Raw genomic sequence first — 23,497 nt, forward strand, 5'->3', positions numbered from 1 at the left:
GGCGACTCCTACAATGTGCTGACATGAGGAAAGTTACCAACCGATTTCTCATACACAAACAGCAGTTGACCAGCATTGCCTGGTGAAACATTGTTGTAATGCCCCCTGTAAGGAGGAGAAATGTGTATCATCATGTTTCTGACTTTGATAAAGGTCGGATGGTAGCGTATCATGATTGCGGTTTATCGTATCGCGACATTGCTGCTCGCATTGGTTGAGATCCAATGACTGTTAGCAGAATATGGAATCGGTGGGTTCAGGAGGATAATACGGAATGCCGTTCTGGATCCCAATGACCTCGTATCACTAGCAGTCAAGATGACAGGCATCTTATCTGCATGGCTGTAACAGATCGTGCAGCCACGTCTCGATCCCTGAGTCAACAGATGGGGATATTTGAAAGACAACAACCATCTACATGAACAGTTTGATGATGTTTGCAGCAGCATGGACTATCAGCTTGGACACCATGGCTGCGGTTACCCTTGACACTGCATCACAGACAGGAGCGCCTGCGATGGTGCACTCAATGATGAACCTGGATGCACAAATGGCAAAATGTCATTTTTTCAGATGAATCCAGGTTCTGTTTACAGCATCGTGATGGTCCCATCCATGTTTGGCTACATCACAGTGAACACACATTGGAAGCATGTATTCATCGTCGCCATACTGGCATATCACCCGATGTGATGGTATGGGGTGCCACTGGCTACACATCTCGGTCACCTCTTGTTCGCATTGACGGCACTTTGAACAGTAGACGTTACATTTCAGATGTGTTACGACCCATGGCTCTACCCTTCATTTGATCCCTGCAAAACCCTACATTTCAGCAGGATAATGCACGACCGCATGTTGCAGGTCCAGGACGGACCTTTCTGGATACAGAAATTGTTCGACTGCTGACCTGGCCAGCACGTTCTCCAGATCTCTCACCAATTGAAAAGGTCTGGTCAATGGTGGCTGAGCAACTGGCACGTCACAATACACCAGTCACTACTGTTGATGAGCTGTGGTATCATGTTGAAGCTGCATGAGGAGCTGTACCTGTACACACCATCAAAGCTCTGCTTGACTCAATGCCCAGGCATATCAAGGCTCTTATTACGGCCAGAGGTGGTTGTCCTGGGTACTGATTTCTCAGGATCTATGTACCCAAATTGCATGAAAATGTAATCACATGTCAGTTCTAGTATAATATATTCGTCCAATGAATACCCGTTTATCATCTGCATTTCTTCTTTGTGTAGCAATTTTAATGGCCAGTAGTGTATCTAGGAATAACATTTCAAAGTGATATGAAATGGAATGAGCAAGCACGGGGGGTAGTAGGCAAGGCAAATGGTCGACTTTGGGTTATTGGGATAATTCTAGGAAAGTGTAGTTCATGTATAAAGGAGACTGCTTATAAAACACTAGTGTAACCCATTCCTGAGTACTGCTCAAGTGGTTGCGAACCTTTCCAAGTCAGATTAAAGGAAGACATGAAAGCAGTTCAGAAATGAACTGCTAGATTTGTTACCTCAAGATGTGGTCCACGATACAGCAGCTTGCAGAATATGTAGATGTAGCTGTAGATGTAAATAATGATCACTGGTGACTTTGTCCATGGTTGTAGGTACATGGCTTCATGTGATATGGGGTGACTGGAAATAGTTGAGCAACAAACAAATATTTAATGAAAGGACACCACAAAACTGCGGAAAGGAATAGTGTTGACCGATAATTGATGGAGCGCGCTACTAAGCACAAAATGCTTGAATTCAATGGCTGCTTCACTACTCATGCCATCTGGATCATTGCCCCAGAACCAGCTTCTCTGGGCTAAGTACATGGGAGTAATCTTGCAACTCGTGCTTCATTCCTATAATCCTCCTGGTCTGATTCTTTGACAACCCACTGCACCCACACCCTCTTCCTCTGTCCTGCCTCTCCCTCTCCCCCCCCCCCCCCTCCTCCCCCAGTTCATTCCTTCACCTTATTATCATCATGCACCACACAATCTCACTGATTCCAGTGGCTGTGTGTTGCATTCCTACTCGTGCATCTGCTACTCCTCCTTCCTCATTTCTATCCCACAATCTGTGCCTCCCTTTGAGCTGCCAGCCACACTTCCCAACCGTCCCTCCCTCTTCTCACCTCTTTTCTCTCTTTTCCTGTCCCACCCACCTCAACCCTTCATCGTAGTTATCTGAACTGCAGACATAGCATTTTGAACCAGAAAAATGTCAAAATAATAACACATTACTCTACTTCAATATGGCCATCATCTGCATTTCTATCATACTATTAGTCAGAAACACATATTTAGAGTCATCTGGAAAGGTCAAAACCAAAGCACCACCTTTTCTCTCACAACTCTGCTGTTTTAATTAATTAAACCATCTTTTACATGGAACATGTTCTAGTCCCACAACAGAACACCACAATGAGTGACACATGAAAAATGTATTACAATGGGTACACTAGCCACAGAGTGACTCATAATAACAGTCCAATAACACATATGTGGAGGTAAACATGTAACTGAGTTTGAGTTGGCTGGGCCCATCCCTAAAAGCTGTCTGACAGCCCATAGAGTGTGCAGGAGAGAGGCTGTGCATGCACCCATGAATGACAGCCTCTGATGGTTGTCCAACTTCTAACTGCGCCCACTGACTTCTGTGGCATGCCTTACAATTATGCACCTGGATACTAGGTGTGGATCTGTGGAAGTCCCTACACCCATCCCCCATTGGGGGCTGAGCATTACTGATCCCCAGGGCAGGGTTGTGGATGGCCGTGATGTGGAGATGGCATCCATGTCCGTCGAGACCCCAGTGGAAAGAGATGCAAACAAACCTCTGGTCACTGGAGACTTGGAGATATGGGTGAAAGTAGCTGGTGTAAAGAAAACCCCAATGCCCCCACCTTGGACAACAGAACTGGTGACAGTCAGTCCAAGTCAGGATTCGTGGCAAAGTCCGGCGGTGGTGTGGAAGGTGTAGGCATCACGACCAGAGGTCGAGGCTGGCCCTATGATGTGAAACCAGTGAACGGTATGCACTCCAGCTGGAGCATCACCCGAGCTGCTGCTGGAGGCTGCAAAGGTGTAGGCTCTCTGAGTGGAGGCTCTGTCACAGATGGAAGAGAAGGCCGGAACCCTCAAGGGTATGCAGCAGCAAGTGAGCAGGGTACAAGCAGAGGTGGTGTTGCTGTGTCCGGGATGGGATGTGTGGGGGGACTAGGAGGAGGGGGTAGATGGGCACCATGCTCGCCTGGATGCAGAGCTGATTTTGATGGCACTAGACTTCCCAGTCCCTTGTCTGTAGGGTGTAGACACAATGGCCAATTACTGCCCAATGACTGCCATTATCCAGTGGGGTGCCGATCAAAACCATGCTCCCAGACTGCCATCCCTGGCATAAAACCTGGTACACTAGAACACAATGGTGGGCAAGATCCAGGATGGATGAGATGAAGCAGGGTTCTTGGCTGGCACCTGTGGAAAAGCTCAGTTGGACTATGGGAACCAATAGGAGACACCAGGTAGTTTGTAGGGATAAAATTTAACTCCTCTTCAGTGGAGAAGTCATGCAGATATTTTTCCATCTGGGTGTTAAAGGTGTGAAACCACACACAGAAATCACAAAACACCTGAAACAGGAACTTGGGGCCATTGTCAGAAATTAGGGTAACTAAAAGACCTTCCACAGAAAAGATTTAGGACAGAGCTGGAATGGCTTCCATGCCAGATGTGTTTTTGTTATACCACGTTTTATAGCGATCAAATGGGATAAAAAATATCCTATGTCTGTCTCCTGGTTCTAAGCTACCTCTCCACCAATTTTCAGCCTAATCGGTCCAGCCGTTCTTGAGTTATAAATAGTGTAACTAACACGACTTTCTTTTATATATATAGATTTAGTTTATTTCATCTAGATATCACTTTTTTCCTGTGATTCTCTTACATTGTCCTCTATTTCACAGTCACATCCGGTTTTGTTAGCAATAAGATTACAGAATAGTTCTAGATTTTAAAGGAATTTGGTGGAGGAAACTATTTGGAAAAAACACTGAAAACAATTCGGGATCCCACCGTTGTTACTCTGCCCATTAACTCAAAATGTTAACATCCCTGGGGGATAGATGACAATAGTTTAAGATTTTAAAGGAATTTGCTGCAAGAAAACTATTTTGGAAGAAACACCAAAAATAACTCAGAATCTGACGGTCGTTACTCCACCTGTTAACTTAGAATGTTAACATCCCTGGGGATATACACTTTTACATCCTTTACATTGTATTTTGCCCCCCCCCCCCCCCTTTTGCGTGTGTTAAATATCAATTCAAATGTTACCTAATAGTACCCCACATATTATTATAATATTTTGGGTTCCATAGATCTGATATTAAATTCTCTTGAGCATTGGCTGACCACTGTTTAGAAATTCTCCCCAAGAGGAAAAATTCTCAGTATTTACTGTTCCCCATTCTGAGGCATCCCCTAGAAGGTACCCCACAGCCAATTCGATCTTCTTGGAATCTTCCCAATTTTTTGGTGAAGCTTGGTTAAATCTTTTTAAGAAATTTGTCCTTCCAAACTAATTACATTTATAATATTGGAGTTAGCTATTTTCTTTTCGAACTTCCTTTCTATGTTATCTACCCATGTACTGACACCTGTAATTTGCAAGTGAATAATTGGCATTAATTCATTATACTTATCTATATTCTCTTTCAAAGTATTCATTCCCTGTTTTACATCATTATATTTAATTCCATAGTGGCTTCTTGAGTTTCTCCAACCTGTTGTCTATATTCCATACTTTTATATGCCTTAGCTCTGGTAAACATTTAAAACTAACTTTAAATATGATAATTACACAACAAAAGTTCACTCAAAAGTATCTTGTACCACTTTGTACTAAAGTAATCAAGTTCTGTTTCATGCTTACCCTGCATAGAATTCGCATTGAGTAGGTGAGTTGTTGTGGAGACAGGTCAGCACCAGTGAACAACAGCTGGTGTCAGCAGTGTCGGGTGTATGTTGGTTTACACGTCGGCGTCCCCGCAATATGTGAGAGCTATGAACTCCCTGCACTGGATCTTCTTGATTGAAGTGTTCTGTGTGTACTATTTCTTAGACAAATATGTCTAAATCTTCTTTACTATTTTTATCATTGTAAATTTTTCATTTCTTCAATGTTCTTCCACTTAAATTTCACTGCATTGGATACTTGAATGTATTCCAGTTTTTCGAAGTAATTCTCTTGTCTTATTATGTTTGGTTGCTATGGCAACACATAACAGCTTCTTCTCTCATTTTTGACTTAAAATTCCTGTTTTCTCAGTCTTCTCACACAGGTCACCACATCTAACATGTTTTGACAACTTAAAGTGTGAGTTGGATGCGGGTTATATTGGCTTATTCCCTCAAACCACTTTCCACTTCTTTGTGAGATGATTTCCTTGCATCTTGCAGCCACTCTTCTTTACTGGCTAGCTGGCTGCTGGAAACCCTCTTGACTTCTTCTCCATAGAATGACACTAGATACAGGAATTTTTAGACGCTTTCTACTTGTGAAATAATGAGACATACAAACTTTACTTTTCATCAATACACGATATATTTGACCTCCATACACAACAAAACTCTCACTTTCCACATAAATATGTAACTTCCTGTAAGTCTCTTGTACAGCTGAATGTCAGAAACAAATTGAGTTCCAGTCAAAAGAAAGTTTGCTTGGATACCATGACCTTTCTTAACATGAATCATAAAATGAGTCTTGCCTCTAACAAGGTTGCATCTAGAGTCTCCAAGAGTACTTTTCCAACTGTTCTTGTTTTAATACCAATAGTCAATGACATAATAAGCACAGAGCTGCATATGAACTCCATGGTTCTCCCTTACACACTCACTTAAACATCAATGGATTGCCTGACAGGCTGTCCGACAGCCATGTCTACTTTCTTCCCGTGACTGATTTTAAACCTGCACACACAAACATGTGATACACAGTAGGTAGGCGACGAGGTGGGGAGCCTAACAAGAGTCAAGGCTGTGCCACCCGCACCCTGCCATTCGGACCGCGGAGAGCTAGGAAACGCCTGAAAACCTGCTCCATGGTGCACGCCAACATGTGGTGTATGCGCCCATAGAGAGACAGGAGGGGCCAAAGGGTCGACCTCCATCGGGCCGGGGCACCCAACGAGCGAAGACGACATATGGTAAGGAGTGGGCAAGAGTTCCATGTCGAAGGACAACTGGTCACGGGAAGTGATCGCCGGCGTGTGACCCAGTGAGACGCCCGGCAGTTGCAGCAACGCGTCCACTGCAAGCGTCGCCGGTGGGAGAACAGGCGGCAGCAGCGGTGGCGGCGGCGCGTCGCCATGGGGCAAAATGGAAGGCAGTGTCGGTAACACCTGGGGCTGAGACGAGCCAGTAGATGGGTCCCCGGGGCTCTGACCAGACGGCACTGTCGCTGAAAGCAGATGGCGAGTGGCAGATCCCATGCAATGACAGAGGCACAGCTGATTGAGATGCCGATGCACCTCACCAGAGGCCCCCAAAACCAGATACATAGCGCTGCCGAGGCAGCGAAGAATGCGCCCTTAGAGCCAATGCCATGAACCTCGATAGTGGCGATAGTAGACAACGTCACCTGGAGCAAAAGCAGGTGTCTGCCGCTGCACAGGAACCTGATGGGGCAGATGTAGCAAAGACATCAAGGTTTGATGATGACGACTGTGGAGCAACTCAGCCGGCGAGTGACCATCTCGGGGCTGAGAGCGATACGAGGACAAAAAGAGCAATAACGCGTCCTCCCGAGAATGCGACTCTTTCAACTTCAACATCTGTGACTTGAAAGTCCTGACCAATCGTTCAGCGGCACCGTTTGACTGTGGCGAAAACAGCGTGGACGTCAGATGTTGAATACCATTGGCCTTGCAGAATGACTGAAATTCTGCAGACATGAATTGTGGGCCATTGTCGGAAACAATAGTCTGTGGAAGACCTTCAATGCAAAAGATAGCAGAGAACGCTTGGATGGTGGCAGATGACGTCATGGAAGACATCCGGACAACAAAAGGAAAATTACTGAATGAATCTACCACAACCAACCATCGAGCATTCCAGAATGGACCAGCAAAATTGATGTGTAAGCATTGCCATGGGGAAGTGGCTTTTGGCCATGCAAAGAATTTCCGCGGTGGTGCTGAGTGTTGTTCGGCACACACCATGCAAGAAGAGCACATATTCGTAATCGCGGCATTGATTCCGAACCAAGTACAGTGCTGATGAGCAAGTTGTTTCGTTCTCACTATACCCCAATGTCCTTGGTGGGGAAGCTGTAAGACAGAGGACTGTAAGGAACGTGGGACCATAACCCTGGACTGATCATTATCAGAACGCAACAGCAAAACACCACGTCAAACAAAAAGTCTCTTCTTGTGAACAAAAAATCGGCAAACCAACGGGTCCCCGATCCGTGACTTTGACAAGGGCAATTTCGTAGCAACAAAACGCAGAATGGGAGCAAGGACAGGGTCGACAGCAGTGGCTGTAGCTACACGACGAAAATCAATCGGAAATGATTCAACCACATCATCGGTTTCAGCATCAATGAATATGCAAGCAAGTTCAGAGGAATCGAATGCCCTATTCTCAGCAACAGGCAAGTGGGACAACGCATCGGCGTTTCCGTGCTTAGCAGTGGACCGATACAAGATATCGTAGCGGTACTGCGAGAGGAAAATAGACCAGCGAATGAATTTCTGCGCTGTACGAGGAGCTACAGGCTTGGTCGGATGAAAAAGCGATGTCAAAGGTTTGTGGTCTATAATTATGGTGAAGTGACGACCATACAAGAAATCAAGAAACTTTGTAACACCAAGTACGAGAGCCAATGCTTCTTTCTCGATCTGTAAATAATTTCTTTGAGCAGACGAGAGCAATTTGGACGCAAACGCAATAGGGCGATCGTGTGATCCATCTTTGTGCGCGAGCACAGCACCGATCCCGAAATCCGATGCATCCACCATCAACAAGAGGGGCTTCTGGGGATCGAATGGCATAAGGCAAGTATTGGAAAGCAACGCCGATTTCAACTGGTGAAAGGCGTGTTCGCATTCCGTCGACCAGACGAACGGAACACCCTTACAGCGTAAGCGATGAAGCGGAGCTGAAATGGAAGAGGCATGCAGCACATATTTATTGTAATAGTTGATTTTTCCCAGCACACTCTGTAGCTGCTTCAAATTCTGTGGCGACGGCAAGTCTTGTATGGCACGAAGGTGCGTGGGATTGGGATGTATGCCTTGGACATTGATTACATGTCCCAGGTATGGCAAGTCCTGAGCAAAAAACACACATTTGTTCTTCCGCAAGCGAAGACCATTTTGTCGCAAGACCTGAAATAATGTTCTGAGATTGGCCAAATGTTGTTCTTCCGTCTTTCCAGAGATCACAATATCGTCCAGATAATTTGCTGCAGTAGGGACCGACGCACAAACAGTTTGTAGATATTGCTGCAACAATGCAGGGGTGAATGCACACCCGAATGGCAGTCGTTTGAATTGATACAAACCAAGATGAGTGTTAACCACCAAAACCCACTGGGATTCATCGTCCACCGGTATTTGCAAGTACACATCTGCTAGGTCCAACTTCGAAAAATATTTACCCGGCCACAGTTTGTCAAAAAGTTCTTCCGAGTGGGGTAAAGGAAAAGTTGCAATCACTAGTTATGGATTCACCGTTGCCTTGAAGTCCACACAAAGTCTCAATTTTCCGGAAGGTTTTTGCAAAATTCCTAAGGGTGATGCCCAAAGAGAAGCCTGCACACGTTCAATTACACCTTGTGATTCCAAATCATGTAATGTTTTGCGACCTCATCACGCAAAGCATGGGGAACATTGCGAGCTCTGATAAAATTTCAGTTGTGCGTGTAGTTTCAGTTCCAAATGTGCTTTATAGTTCTTAGCGCAACCGAGGCCTGGTGCAAAAATGTCTGCAAATTCTTCACACAGACGAGAAACACTGTCTGACGGCACCGTCTGGTTCACTGATAGGACCTGATTTTCTATAGACAAGTTAAACAACTGAAATAAATCGAAACCAAACAAGTTCACTGCAGAAGAAGAACGAAGGACGTAAAATGACCCAAGTTTTGTTTGTCCTTTGTATGTTGCAAGAAGACTGCACTGTCCTAGCACAGGGATACCTTGGCCTGAATAACTATGTAATTTATCATTTGCGGCACGTCACGGAGGTGGGCCCAGCAGTTTGTAAGTGCCTTGATTGATCAGTGAAACTGCAGCTCCGGTATCGAGCTGGAATGGTATCACTTTGCCGTTCTTGTGAGTTTAGTACAATTCTAAGTTACTTGTGTAACCAGTCAATTATAACTGGGACATTTCCTGACTGGCTGAAATATGCAGATGTTAAGCCTCTATTCAAGAAAGGGGATAAAGAGATGCCATCAAACTACAGACCGATTTCACTTTTGCCAGCATTCTCAAAAACTTTAGAAAACGTAATCTACAGGCAGCTTCTCAACCACCTGACCACAAATAACATATTACCAAGAACACAGTTTGGATTTCTGAAGGGTTCTGATATCGAAAAGGCTATTTACACCTAGAGTGAATATGTACTTAATTCATTAAATAGCAAGTTACAAGCAGCAGGTATTTTCTGTGATTTGTCAAAGGCATTCGATTGTGTAAACCACAACATCCTTTTAAATGAATTAGAATTCTATGGTGTCACGGGCAGTGCTGCAAAATGGTTCAAGTCATACCTTGCTAACAGGAAACAAAGGGTGTCAGTGCAAGGGACTAGTGAATTAAGTCATCAGTCATTATCAGAATGGGAAGAAATTACATGTGGTGTCCCACAAGAACCTGTAAGAGGTTTCCACCCAGCATATGCATAAAGTACGAAGAAGAGCAGATAGAAGAGGTTGACAGTCTTAAATTCCTGGGATTACGACTTGATAATAAATTCAGTTGGGAGAAGCACACCACAGAATTGCAGAAACGCCTTAACAAATCTGTATTTGCAATTCGAGTGTTAGCAGACATAGGCGACATAAAAGTGAACTCTTCAAGTCAAACAAAAGTTTTCAGAGTCCAAAAGCGTGTAATATGTATTATTTGTGGAGTAAACTCATGGACGTCTTGTAGAAACCTCTTCAAAGAACTGGGTATACTAACTACTGCTTCTCAGTATATTTACTCCTTAATGAAATTTGTCCTAAATAATATATCTCTTTTTCCAACGAACAGCTCAGTTCATACATACAATACCAGGAACAAAAATGATCTGCACAAGGACTTAAAAGCACTTACTTTAGTTCAAAAAGGGGTCCACTACTCAGGAACACTCATCTTCAATAATTTGCCAGCAAACATAAAAAATTTAGTTACAAATAAAGATCAGTTTAAAAGGAGCCTGAATGACTTACTAGTGGCCAACTCCTTCTACTCCATTGACGAATTTTTTAATAGAAACAAATGATGTGTTGTATATATTTATACTATTAGTATTGTTATATCAGCTTAAAAAAAATAAAAATAAAAAATAAAAAAAAGGTGACATGTTCCACATCCGCGAGGATCTCCTCAACACAGATCTATGGAACGAAAAACTAATCTAATCTAATCTAATCTTAATGTCCAAGTCTATAAAAAGTTTATTGTCCTGCTGACGACAAGAGCGACTGTCTCGTGCAATGTGAACTGACATTGGTACATAATCACTTGCGACTTGACGGGAGTTCCAGCGATGTCGACGCACACTATTTTTGGGACGAACACAATCATTGTTAGAGAGAGTGGCACTGGGCGGTGTGGAATGAACTACCTGAATTTCCATGGGTTAAGTTTCGCGAGCCTGAGTATCCTTGGTTCGATTCTGATTCCGGCGCTAAGCAAAGGGCCTGGAACGGTTTGAGCTTCCGATCTGAGCTTTTTCTGGCCAACACTCTGAACATGTCCTTTCTTATTACAATAAAAGCAAATAGCTTGGCGTGACGGGCAATTCTCATGCGAATGTTTAGTAGCACACCGCGGGCATGATTTGATCACTGCATTTGCTTGCCGGCGCGACACACGTGGCTGAGAGCCTGGCGGCAGCGGTGCGGCCGGGCACGAGGGCTATTTACGGCTCCGCGCAGCTCGCCTGGCGGGCTGGTTAACCTGACACACTGCTGGCGAAGTTTCAACTGACTCCTGAGCAAAGTCAAGTGTGTCCTGCCGATCCAATATGTCCATCACTTGTTGAAGGGAGGGATTGACTAGTTTCAAAATCTGTTCCCTTATACGAACATCAGAAACGTTCTGTGCAATTGCATCACGTACCATAGTATCTGAATAAGGGAGTCCACATTGACATTCAAAAGCACACTCCCTAGTAAGGCCTTGCAAGGTTGCAACCCACTCCGAATTAGTCTGACCTGCCGTACGTTTTGTACGAAAGAAGGTATACTTTTTCGCAACTACATTGACTGATTCTTTGAAATATGCATCTAATGCAGACAAAATTTCTTCATAGGACAGAGTTGCTACGTCGCGTCGGGGAAATAATTTGACTATCACACGGTACGTGGTCACCCCGACGGATGAAAGCAGAAAAGGCTGCCGCTCGTTACCTTGAATTCTTTGGCAGCGAGATGGAATCCAAATTGGCGTGACCACTCCGTCCAGCTTTCCAGTGCAGCATCAAAAGGTCGAGAAGTGGGTGCAGCAGCGTGTTATGGCTGCGTTAGTGGTGAAGCGGCTGCTGCCGCATCATTTTGCATCGCACGTTGACCCTGGACGAGCTGTCCAAGGGCATCCAGTAAGGCCTGCGTCTGCTGATTCTGTAAGCGATAAAATTCGGACAGTACATCTGGAGATTGTGGCGAAGCCATTACACAAGTAAATCAGGACAATTTAGATAAGAACACTTTTACTCTCGTCACCAATGTTGTTGTTGGCAGGAGAGCCAACCGTATTGCTAAAGGAGGCCGAAATGCATGCGTTTTAGCTCACGCAGGCTGGTGTGAGGTCTGGAACATGACAAGGGAATTAGAATTGAGAAAAATGGATGTAGCTGGTGGAATATTTAACTTTAATCCATTAATGGAGAACGTCGCTCTTTATGATACATGATTCACAATATCAATAGTAGGATGTACAACTGGGCGAGTGCTAGTGAGTCTCTCTAGACCGGCCGTGTGGTGGCGCTTGGTATGCAATCATTGATAGTGGCAACACGCAGTCCTAAGTATACTACCAGACCGCGGTCAATTTAAAGGCTACCACCTAGCAAGTGTGGTGTCTGGCGGTGACACCACACCATTAATGTTGACTTTTGCTTCTAGCAGGTCAGTTTTACTTACCTGAAATTGCATAATATGTGTCTTCATGAGATTAAGCCCTTCTTATGGGCTGGTGGTATGAAGACAACAAAACAGGAACCTACTTATTCAGTTATATATGTTAAAAGTCTATATGATAATTTTGTTATGACATCAACCCATAATAGCCCATATCATCAGTTCAGAATAAATGTAGCATTTTGTTACAGATAAGTTGTATCAACATGTGAGTATTATGAAGCTGCTGAAACCCTGGAAGTAGGACAATGATCTTCTCACAAAACACTGCTGAGGAAACTTAGAGAACTGGTATTTGAATATGCCTGCAGAATGATTCTGCTGCTACCATAAAGGTAAGATAGGAGAAATAAGACTTGTTGGGGGGGGGGGGCATATGGACAGTGGTTCCTCACTCACCCCATTTGCGAGTGGAATATGAAAGTAAACAACTAGAAGTGGTACAATATAGCCTCCACCATAGTTGAATAATTTATATTTTTTAAATGTTGGTCTCTCAAATGCTTCAATGTCTACCTTTAATCTGTCCTGATGGGCACCCCAAACACTTGAGCAATACTCAAGAATGGGTTATGCCAATGTTCTATATGTGGTCTCCTTTATACATGAGCTACACTTTCCTAAGATTCTCCCAATAAACTGAACTCTACCATTTACCCTTGCTACTACTGTCCTTAGGTGCTCATTCCATTTCATACTGCTTTGCAACATGATACCTAGATATTTAATATAAGTGACTGTTTCAAGTAGCACACTACCAATGCTGCATTCAAACATTACAGGACTGTTTTTTCCTACTCATATGCATTAACTTACATTTTTCTACGTTTAGATCAAGCTGCCATTTGTTACATCAACTAGAAATTTTGTACGCTTCTACTACCATTCTATGATGATCTTCCTGTACACCACAGCATCATTAGCAAACAGCTGCAGATTGCTGCCTATCCTGTCCATCTGTGCAAAAATGTGTTATGGTAAAGCTATAGGCATTTACTTAACTCTCAATCATTTAATTGCATTATTTAATTAAGTGAATGATATGACAATTATTCTGTAATATGGTATAAAAGGTGCCTGTCTGTATTTGAGTAGTACACAGGCCATGTTGAGAAAGAATAAAGATGTAAAGACAGCATGGAATGATGTTTATTAACTTATGAAATTAGCTGTAAAGCAAAGGGAGCAACAGAATTAAGAAATGTTAGAGTTGTTTGATAAAGAAAATTGTTTAGCTAATCTGAAGTATTCTCAAGGACAATCTGATGGCAGTTTTATAAAAGGAATATTTTTACTACAGCAGTGAATGTCTTTTGGAAATTAAATAAATACATTCACATTGGGATCTAGAAAATAAGCATGGTAACTGGAATATTTCAGAGATATCCTGAGATGAAATTAAAGAGAAAAAAGGTGGTGATCTGTTGAAAGCTGAATAACACACTGAAAAAAAAATGATATTGCTTAGTAGAAAATCTAGCAAAACTAATGATGGTCATGGAACAGATTTTCCAGAGCTGGAGCTTCAGTGCCATTTCACTTGAAGACTCTGACTTCCTCCAGTTAGACAGAAAGCGCCAGAAGTTCAAATAGTTGGATCAAACTGACTGCTTTCTGTTTTCAACAGAAGTTTCTGGTATATTTGCATACAAAAATCTTCATAAATTACTATCTTGAAGAGGTTGAAAAGTCAGCCAACCACTTGCAAATAAAAGCTTGACATAGGCTTTGACAATTTTAAAATTTTCCTCTTCAGAATGTGTAATAGACCCTGCCACATCACATGCTAATTAAGTGCACTGAATGAAACTAAACAGCTTATCATGTGAGACACCCGTCATAATAGCACAAAAATCACAAGCCATGCTTAGGTTAGCAGTATTACAGGTGTACAAATCAAATCCCAAGTGTAATGGCCGATTAAGATAAGGCTCTTGTCAACATAAAAATTGACTTGTACACAATAGAACACAATGATGGCATCTGGATTACAGCAGTATATATATGATAAACAGCTAAAGTCAACGTTTTCACCACTAAAGAATCACTGTCATATGTGAAGTAATTCATAATAGACAGAAAATTCTCAATACACAGGATGTTTTTAAAATAATATAATGAAGTTTGGGGGTAAGTTACTTGCACCAAAACAAGAAAAAAGTTAATACAAACTTCTGTCTGAAAATCCATCATTTTTAGTCATTAATGAAAGATGATGTTCAATGATCTTCCAGGTAAAACCCAAAAACTTCACTTATCTATGCACCCATTTGACTCACTGTATCCTAGATGACATTCTGTTGTCAGAGAGTCTTAGTTATATTCATTATTTGTCTGTCTTCAATGTATACATTGTATACATGTTCTATGCTGTAGATAGCAAGTTAACTGAAAGTGCTCCATTCAGACATGGTGGGATATTCATTTTGTGAGCAGGCAGACATGATTTTTATGTACAGCCATGTGAATGGTAATGAACATGAGGCTGCATGACAGTATCAGATGGAATTTCCAGACAAAACACGACCAAGTCATCCAACCTTTGGTGCTGTGTTGCCATGTTGCCATGTTTGACATCAGCATCAGTTTAAAATAAATGTTTGAGCTGGAATTGAAGGTGATTGTTTGCCTGAGCTAGGCATTGTCCCAGCATACATTTTGGGTGCTGTCTATAGGGAGTTTACTCATAACATCCTCCAAGACCTACCAGAAGATGTGCCCCTGCAAGTAAAAAGTAACGTGATTTACACATGTTAGAGCTCAAGTATATTTCAGTCTGTGTTCGAGACGCACTGGCTGGTATCTACATGATTGATGGGTAGGTACAGGATGACCAGTTCTGTGACCCACACATTCCCTCAATCTCACTCCTCTGGATTATTATCTCTAGGGGCACATTAAACTACTGGTCTATGCAACAAACCAACCAGATGCAGAAACTCTTCATTGATATTTCATAGAAGTCTGTGAAATCATTTGAAACCGTCAGGGAGTATTTGAAAAGGTGCAACTGTCAATGATATGATGAGTACTTGCATACTTAGAAGCAAGAGGAGAACATTTGGAGCTTTATTATGAGTTTATGTTTTGATGAGCTCCAATCATGTAAATTGTAAACTTTTGAAAAGAAAGGATTTTTGGATATATATTTTTGTAATTTTTTCCTGTGTTGGTGTAAGGAACTTGCCTCAAAAGTTTGTAAAAGTATTTTCGAAACACCCTGTACACTTGGTATTGAAACTAAGAGCTTTGGAACAGGTATCTGTACTTGCCTGAGAAGGAACTGGGACACACCTCTCTATAATATGTATTTTTTGATTACAAATGCAATGTTATTCCTAGAGAAAATGCTGTCCTTGTGGCATGTAAAGAAAATATACCACAACACACAGAGTGCACATTCATTTGCTCTTTTTTATCAAATGAACACTACTATTTTTACTTTTATACATTTATACCCATTCAGAAAGCAATATTTATTCAATCAAATGACCACCTGTTCTATTTGCTCTGGACATCCTCTGATTTACTCACTATGTTCTACAGCACTACTCGACGGAACAGATTTCTTAGAAACTCCAAGTTACTCACCAGTTAACCAGATCTGCTGACCAGCTCTAATCAAAAATCCATAAATTTCGGAGCAAGTTACCAGGGTATTCAAGGGATGAAGTCCAGCTTCTCCAGATGTGAACAATACATTGGGCAGGAAATATTGTATTGATGAGGTGGTGAGTTATGTAAAACATGGATTAGCAAACTGAGAAATTGCATAAATTTTTCTAAACACAGAAGAAATCGGGGGGCACTATAGCTTATCAGATACCTGCACAAAACAGTTATGCTTTTCCATTTTTATAATGATACATTACAATAATTGGTGGAATACCATGAAAGCAGAAAAAATGTGTTTGACAGTCAGTATGAATTAACTGTACCTAATAAGTAGGGCCTGGAAAAATTTGCATTTTGCAATAAATGTGAAAGACACACAAATTCTGCCTCAAAACGCAAAATTACTTAACAGCCAGTGTTTCATAGTGAATTGTATCCAGATGAGCTACTTATCAGAGATAGTTTCAAATAGCTTTATTTTCTACATACAATATCGAAACTGTAAGCAGTTACTGGCAATGTACATCAACTACAAAGCCCACACTGGAAAGATGATGTGCGCAAGAACCTACTTGCAAAATATAGTGTACAAATGCTATGGTGTATCAATGCTCTCAGTGACCTGGTGTCATGCCAAGTGTTGTCAGTTGAATGGTCTGTTTAAGATACATTAAAATAATTGGTGTAATACCATGAAAGCAGAAAAAATGTGCTTGACAGTCAGTATGAATTAACTGTACCTAATATGTAGGCCTGGAAAAATTTGCATTTTGCAATAAATGTGAAAGAGATGCAAATTCTGCCTCAAAACACAAAATTACTTAACAGCCAGTGTTTCATAATGAATTGTATCCAGATGAGCTATTTATCAGAGATATTGCATCCAGATGCAATACTACTCAGCCATGGGGCCTACCACTTTATGAGAAAGAAATGCTTTCATTTGTTTGTAGCTAAAGGACAAAAGACAGTATAATGCAGACTGTTTTAACACGGAAAATTAGGTGGTGGATACTTTGAACTGTAGTTGCATCTAATACAGCTAGAGGCCAGGCATGAACTACGTCATTAACAATACTCATAATTTCAGCAAACAATTGTGTGGTAGCCATCCCCAGATCCTTTGTGTGTGCCACACTCTTTGTTTTCTTCATTTGAAGTAAGTGAAGCAATTAATCCTGGTCCATCACAGATATTGATTATGACTCTTACAATATGATAAGAGATCAGCGATCTCTGTGAGAATGAGTTAGTTCTGCTGTAGGTTGGTGCCCAGAAAAATGAAGATGGGGTCTGTTTCCTTCCACCACTCCTTCTCCTGTGGCAGTCAAAATTCTAGTCTGTTTACATTTGCTGCAATCGGCAACTGTAGCCTATAGAGTCCACTCTCTGCGCCACAGCGATTGGAAAACAAAATCTGTAACCTTTTTCAATGGCGCCGAATTTCTACCCCTAACGTTAAAACAGAGTTGCCGTACGTTCGATTCTACTTCTGCACAAAGTGCCTCATTAGCTCTATCTGCAGTGTTATCAAGCCTGGTTCATACGGCTGTAGCGTCATCAAACATGGGTCGTATGGCTATGAATATCCTCAAAATGTCAAAATTAGTGGTCTAAAGCTTTTTAATCTTCAAATTGGGCAGAAAAAGACAAGTAACACCCAGAAGCACCTTATATCGGAGGCACATTAACTTAACAATCAGTTTTGAAAGGTTAAATACAGCCAAACGATGCAAACAAAGGCCATTTTGTAAGAAAAATGTGTTGAAGTTTCTCCAGACACAAACATTGCAGTCAAAATGTTACCAATCAGCACTTTTTTTAACAGTCAACTTCAAAAACTTCATAATTTTTTTGTCTTCACTCGTGCAGCAAAACACCTTTTTAAATTTGTGCATCTAATCATTTACAAAATAAAAAAAAAAGATGCGAATTCCAACAAAAATAGATGCAAATTATGAAAAAATAGATGCGATTTTTGCCAAAAATAGATGCTACATTTTCCAGTCCCTAGTAATAAGGGTGGCAATACATTCTAATGATACTTATACCTGTCTCTTCATGGGCAGTTGAAGTTCGACATTCAAGAGTTTTACAACAATGGACCCTGTCTTCTTTGCCTGTAATACAAAAACATACAGAATTATAAACAGTTGCAAATACAGCACCTTCTGTCATGTTTCAGATTTCAGCAGTTATGCAGACAGGAAGACAGAAAATTCTACTGTAGTTATGTACATACTGAGAATTGTTTTGGATGATTGACATTAAATTCTAGACTACTATGGATGTATAAAACAACAGGTATCTTCAAACTGTCTAATTCCAATTATTTTTGTTTACTGAAATGAACATTGGCAAGGTTAATTAGCCTACAGTACATTATGTTATAATACAAAACAGATGTATCTAATACTTGTTTGTGCTGTTTACTGTAATGTCTATGAAAGTATACTTCAAATATCTGACTGATACATGATTTCCCAAATAAGTAAAGAACTTTGTATACTTTTTATGTGAGGATTCACTAGAGAATGGAACACATATCTGGTGCACATTGTGAGTGAAAATGCAAGCTCCTTTGAACAACTATTCTGAAGAGGCACCTGCAGAAGTGGCTGAGCTATCTGTCAAGCTTTCAGGGTTTGATATGGCTCACACTCTATCACAGAATTCACCCATTACACTCATAGTAGGCAACTGAAGTCAGTTCTTCTTACTGTTTGAAGAAAGCAAAGAGATTCTAAGGACACAGTCAAATACATGTGCACCATTCTAATTAACACCAAATAAAGTGTCACACTGGAGAGGAGGTGGTGGTGCAGGTGGAGGTGGCAGTTTATATCCCCACCTGGATATATAGATTTAGTTAGCATGTGATTGTATGTTAAACCCAAAAATCCTAATTCACTAAATACTGAAGGCATGGGTTACATAGACAATGTCACACCTCTTAGACAGCTATAAAATAAACCAACTGGTCACAATAACTGACTCAATACATTCCTGTTTCTCGATTGCAACATTAGTGAGACTCTTTCCAAATATTTTAATGTGAACACTTATAAGATATGGATCAAATTTATTCATTTCTAGTTCCATAGATCCATATACGAACAGATCAATACAGAAAAAATGAGTAAATATTTTACAAATTATTGTTTAGCATATAAATATGTTCAACACAGAAACTAACATACAGTACTTCACTAGGAATATACAAAAATATATAAATCTGAATTTATGTTACATTGTACAGAAACAAAGAATGATGAATCTGCCATATAGGCCACAAAAATAGATTTAAGCATACAAGGGAGATATTATGCATTGTGGCTATTAAGTTCATCTATACTATAATAAGATTCAGCTATAAGTAAGAGCCTTAGTTTTTCTATATACTTGGAAGAACCAAAGAGCACAACAAGATACATATAAGGGACAACAGTTATGATGCTTTAGATGGTTGTGTGATGACAAAGATGATGGCATATGTTAAGGGTATTTTGTGGAATATTTTATAAGCTGTAACAGGTCTACAAGATTAAGTATATAAAATATATAATTGCCTTCCAGATAAAGTAGAGCACAAATATATGTGCAAAAAGAGTTTGCAAGAATGAAACAAAATAAACTGGAAAAAGATTTTACAAGAATGAATGAAAAGAAACTGCAAAAAAAAAAGGCACAGATAAAAAGGGGGGGAACAAACAGAAAACTCTGTATTACATAAAAAAAAATCAGGAAATTCTACTCAAATAAATCACTATAAAAAGTACTAAAAATACTACGGAAAGTAATCGAAATGTCAAAAAGTCTATGTTTTAGCTCCAAAGTAAACCAGTCCTGTAATAAAATCAAAACAATCTGGGATATAATGAGGTGTGAGACAGGTGCTAGCTGTGCAGGTAATTCCAAAGACTTTGCCTTAAATATTGCTGATGAACCTACAAGCAACCAAGTGGTAATTAAAAAACCTTCAATGACCATTTCATAAGTGCTGCTGACCAAATAGGCTGCAATGGCTCCTTAGAAAATATCATGGAAATAGTGAAGCAAGATAAATGTATTTCCCATTACCAGAAATGAGGTAAATATAACCATTGCCTCTTTAAAGAACAAAGTAACATTAGGTGGAGGTAATATACCCAGTAAACTTCTTAAAGTTTACTCTGGTCAATTATTCAAAGTTTTAGACCACACATTTACTGCTTTATTTATTTATTTATTTATTGTTCCGTGGGACCACATTAAGGAGAAGTCTCCATGGTCATGGAACAAGTCAATACACTAAAATATAACACGATTGTAGAAACATATAAAATCAAATATAAGAAACATATTCAGTTGTAGATTGTAGAAACAGATAAAATGAAATATAAGAAACATATTCAGGTGACAAGTCAATAGTTTAAATAAAGAAAATCAAGAATGTAACACTGGAATTTGCTTAATTTTTTAGCTCTTCCAGGAGCTCCTCGACAGAATAGCAGGAGTGAGCCATGAGGAAACTCTTCAGTTTAGACTTAAAAGTGTTTGGGCTACTGCTAAGATTTTTGAGTTCTTGTGGTAGCTTATTGAAAATGGATGCAGCAGAATACAGCACTCCTTTCTGCACAAGAGTCAAGGAAGTGGATTCCACATGCAGATTTGATTTCTGCCTAGTATTAACTGAGTGAAAGCTGCTAACTCTTGGGAATAAGCTAATACTGCTAACTACAAACGACATTAAAGAAAATATATGCTGTGAGGGCAATGTCAAAATTCCCAGACTATTGAATAGGGGTCGACAAGAGGTTTTCGAACTTACTCCACACATTGCTTCAACAGCCCATTTTTGAGCCAAAAATACCCTTTTTGAATCAGAAGAATTACCCCAAAAAATAATACCATATGACATAAGCGTATGAAAATAAGCGAAGTAGACTACGTTTCGTGTTGAAATGTCACTTATTTCATATACTGTTCTAATGGTAAATAAAGCGGCATTTAGTTTCTGAACAAGATCCTGAACATGAGCTTTCCACAACAGCTTACTATCTATCCAAATGCCTAGGAACTTGAACTTTTCCGTCTTGCTTATAATATACCCATTCTGTCTGGTTGAAATATCAGTTCTTGTTGAATTGTGAGTTAGAAACTGTAAAAACTGAGTCTTATTGTGATTTAGCATCAAATTATTTTCCACAAGCCACGAACTTATTTCATGAACTACATTATTTGATAATGTTTCAATATTCTGTGTATCAGGGCTTCTTTCCAGATGGAATAAAGCTTGCTATAGCTAAGCCAGTCCACAAAAAGGGATGCACAGCATAAGTCACAAACTATTGTTCCATTTCTTTCTTGATGGATTTTATAAATGTCCTTGAGAAAGTATTGCATACCAGAATTTGGATATGGCTCAAAAACTTTAACATCACCAGAGACAAACAGCTTGGTTTCTGAAACAGTAAGTTTATGACGGAAGCCATATTTTAATTCACAAATGATGTGCTAGAATACAAACACAAAAAAATGAAGCAAGTTGGAATATTTTGTGATCTTTCTAAAGCTCTCAATTATGATGATCACAAAATAGTTCTCAACAATCCATGTCTCTATGGCATCGGAGGAACAGTGGGAAACTGGCTAAAATTCAACCTCTAAGATAGGAAGTATAAGGTAGTTCTGGATGAGAGCACCAAAGCAGATGAGCACTAGAGTCTGACCATGCCACTGTACTCCATGGAGTCCCAAAGGGACCTGTCCTTGGTCTGCTGCTGTTTCTCATACCCATAAAACTTGCATGTTCACTATGTTTACTTATGATACTAGTCCACTGATCTAGACTGTCGTGCCACCAAACTACTCTCAGAACTCCTAATTTGGTTCAAAGTAAACTACTGACACTAAATTGGAGCAAAACTGTTTACATCTCATTTACTCCAATCAAAAATTGCCAAAGGAGATGCCTACTGTACATGACTGTCAATAAATACAAAGAATACACTGCACCAAATTCTTAGGACTCCACATACACAGTAGGATTAGCCAGAAACATCATACCATCCAGATCCTAAAAAGGTCTGATTCTTTTGCCTTGGGACAATCTCACAATTTGGAGACATCAGTGTTGCACAGTCTGATTACGTTGGGTACTTACACTATGTTATGAGCTATGGGATTATCTTATGGAGCAATTCACCCACATAAAAGAATATTTTCTTTGTGGGAAAAAAAGGGGTTGTCTGAATTATGTGCATAGCAACCTCAATAACCTCCTGTCATAATCTCTTTAAGAAACTTGAGGTACTTAGTAGAGCTCCCTAATATATATATATTTGATTATGAGTTTCACAGTTGACAACACTTTGCTCTATGAAACCAATGAAATGTACCTTTATCACAATACAAAAAGGAAGGCCGACCTAAAATATGATTTCAGAAATCTAACTTGAATACAGAAAGATGTGCAGTATTTCAGTATTAAAATATTTAATTCAGTGACAAACTACATCATAGTAACAGTGCACTATTAAAAAATAAATCAAAGATGTATTTACTTGAGAAATTAATCTAATGAATAATTTTTTTCAGCAGATGAATATAGACCTTTTAGGCATCTATTTTTATGGTGTGAACGAAAATAATCAATGTTTGAAAATATAATTTAAATGGATGGATGAAAAATCTACTCACCAGGTGGTGGCAGGAGAAAAAAACATATAAAAGTGTTGAAATTTGCAAGCTTTTGGAGCCAGTGACCTCTTCTTCTGGCTGAAGGGTTGAAAGAATGAAGGGAGGTGAAGTAAAAGGACCGATGATGTTTAGGAAATGGGGAGAGTTCAGGAAAGTCACCCAGATTCCCAAATCAAAAGAAATTTACCAGATGGGATGAGAAGGAAAGATAGATTGTTGGTGTCTACATTTGATGACATTTGAAAACCTGAGAGCTTAGAGGTGGAAGATAAGGTAATGAACAAGACCGAGATTACTGACAAAACATCATGCATAAGTTACTAAGAGCAGAGAGCTAACTGCATTTTATGTGGTAGAGGTGGGGGGCACAGAACTCCACACTTGGGAAGTTGTGTTACAACATGTCTTTGGTTCTCGCCACCCACCTGGTTTTAATTTACTCAGTTCCTTTGGCCACAGCATTCATTCTCAGCAATTATTCTTCACCACCTTTTAGTTTTCTATGCCTCTTATTTTCAGACCTATCTATTTTTCCCCACCCTCCCACCTCTACCATGTACAATGTACAATGCACTTACCTTTCAACTCTTATTAACTCATGCACCATGTCTTGTCAGTAATCTCTGTCTTTCTTATTACCCTACCCTGCACCTTGAAGTACTCAGGTTCTTAAATCTCATGCTGTGCCATTCCCAACAAGTAATCTTTCCTTCTCATCCCAGCCAGTAAATCTCCCTTGACCCAGGGTTATGGGTGTCTTTTCAAAACTCTCCCAATTTCCTAAGTCTCATCAGCACTTTTCCTTCACCTCTCTTCCTTCCCCTTCAACC

General features: G+C 40.3%; 1 protein-coding gene across 1 annotated transcript in view; it reads right to left on the bottom strand.

Moving 5' to 3' along the window:
• LOC126334645 (gustatory receptor for sugar taste 43a-like) overlaps window positions 1-23,497 on the bottom strand; it is an 84,228-nt gene that overhangs the window by 49,352 nt on the left and 11,379 nt on the right. Inside the window, exon 2 of the mRNA XM_049997089.1 lies at window positions 18,038-18,106. Coding sequence (XP_049853046.1) covers window positions 18,038-18,106 — 69 coding nt within the window. The remainder of the gene's footprint in view (window positions 1-18,037; window positions 18,107-23,497) is intronic.

This window comes from Schistocerca gregaria, chromosome 2 (assembly GCF_023897955.1).
Source record: "Schistocerca gregaria isolate iqSchGreg1 chromosome 2, iqSchGreg1.2, whole genome shotgun sequence".
Taxonomy (NCBI): Eukaryota; Metazoa; Arthropoda; class Insecta; order Orthoptera; family Acrididae; genus Schistocerca; species Schistocerca gregaria.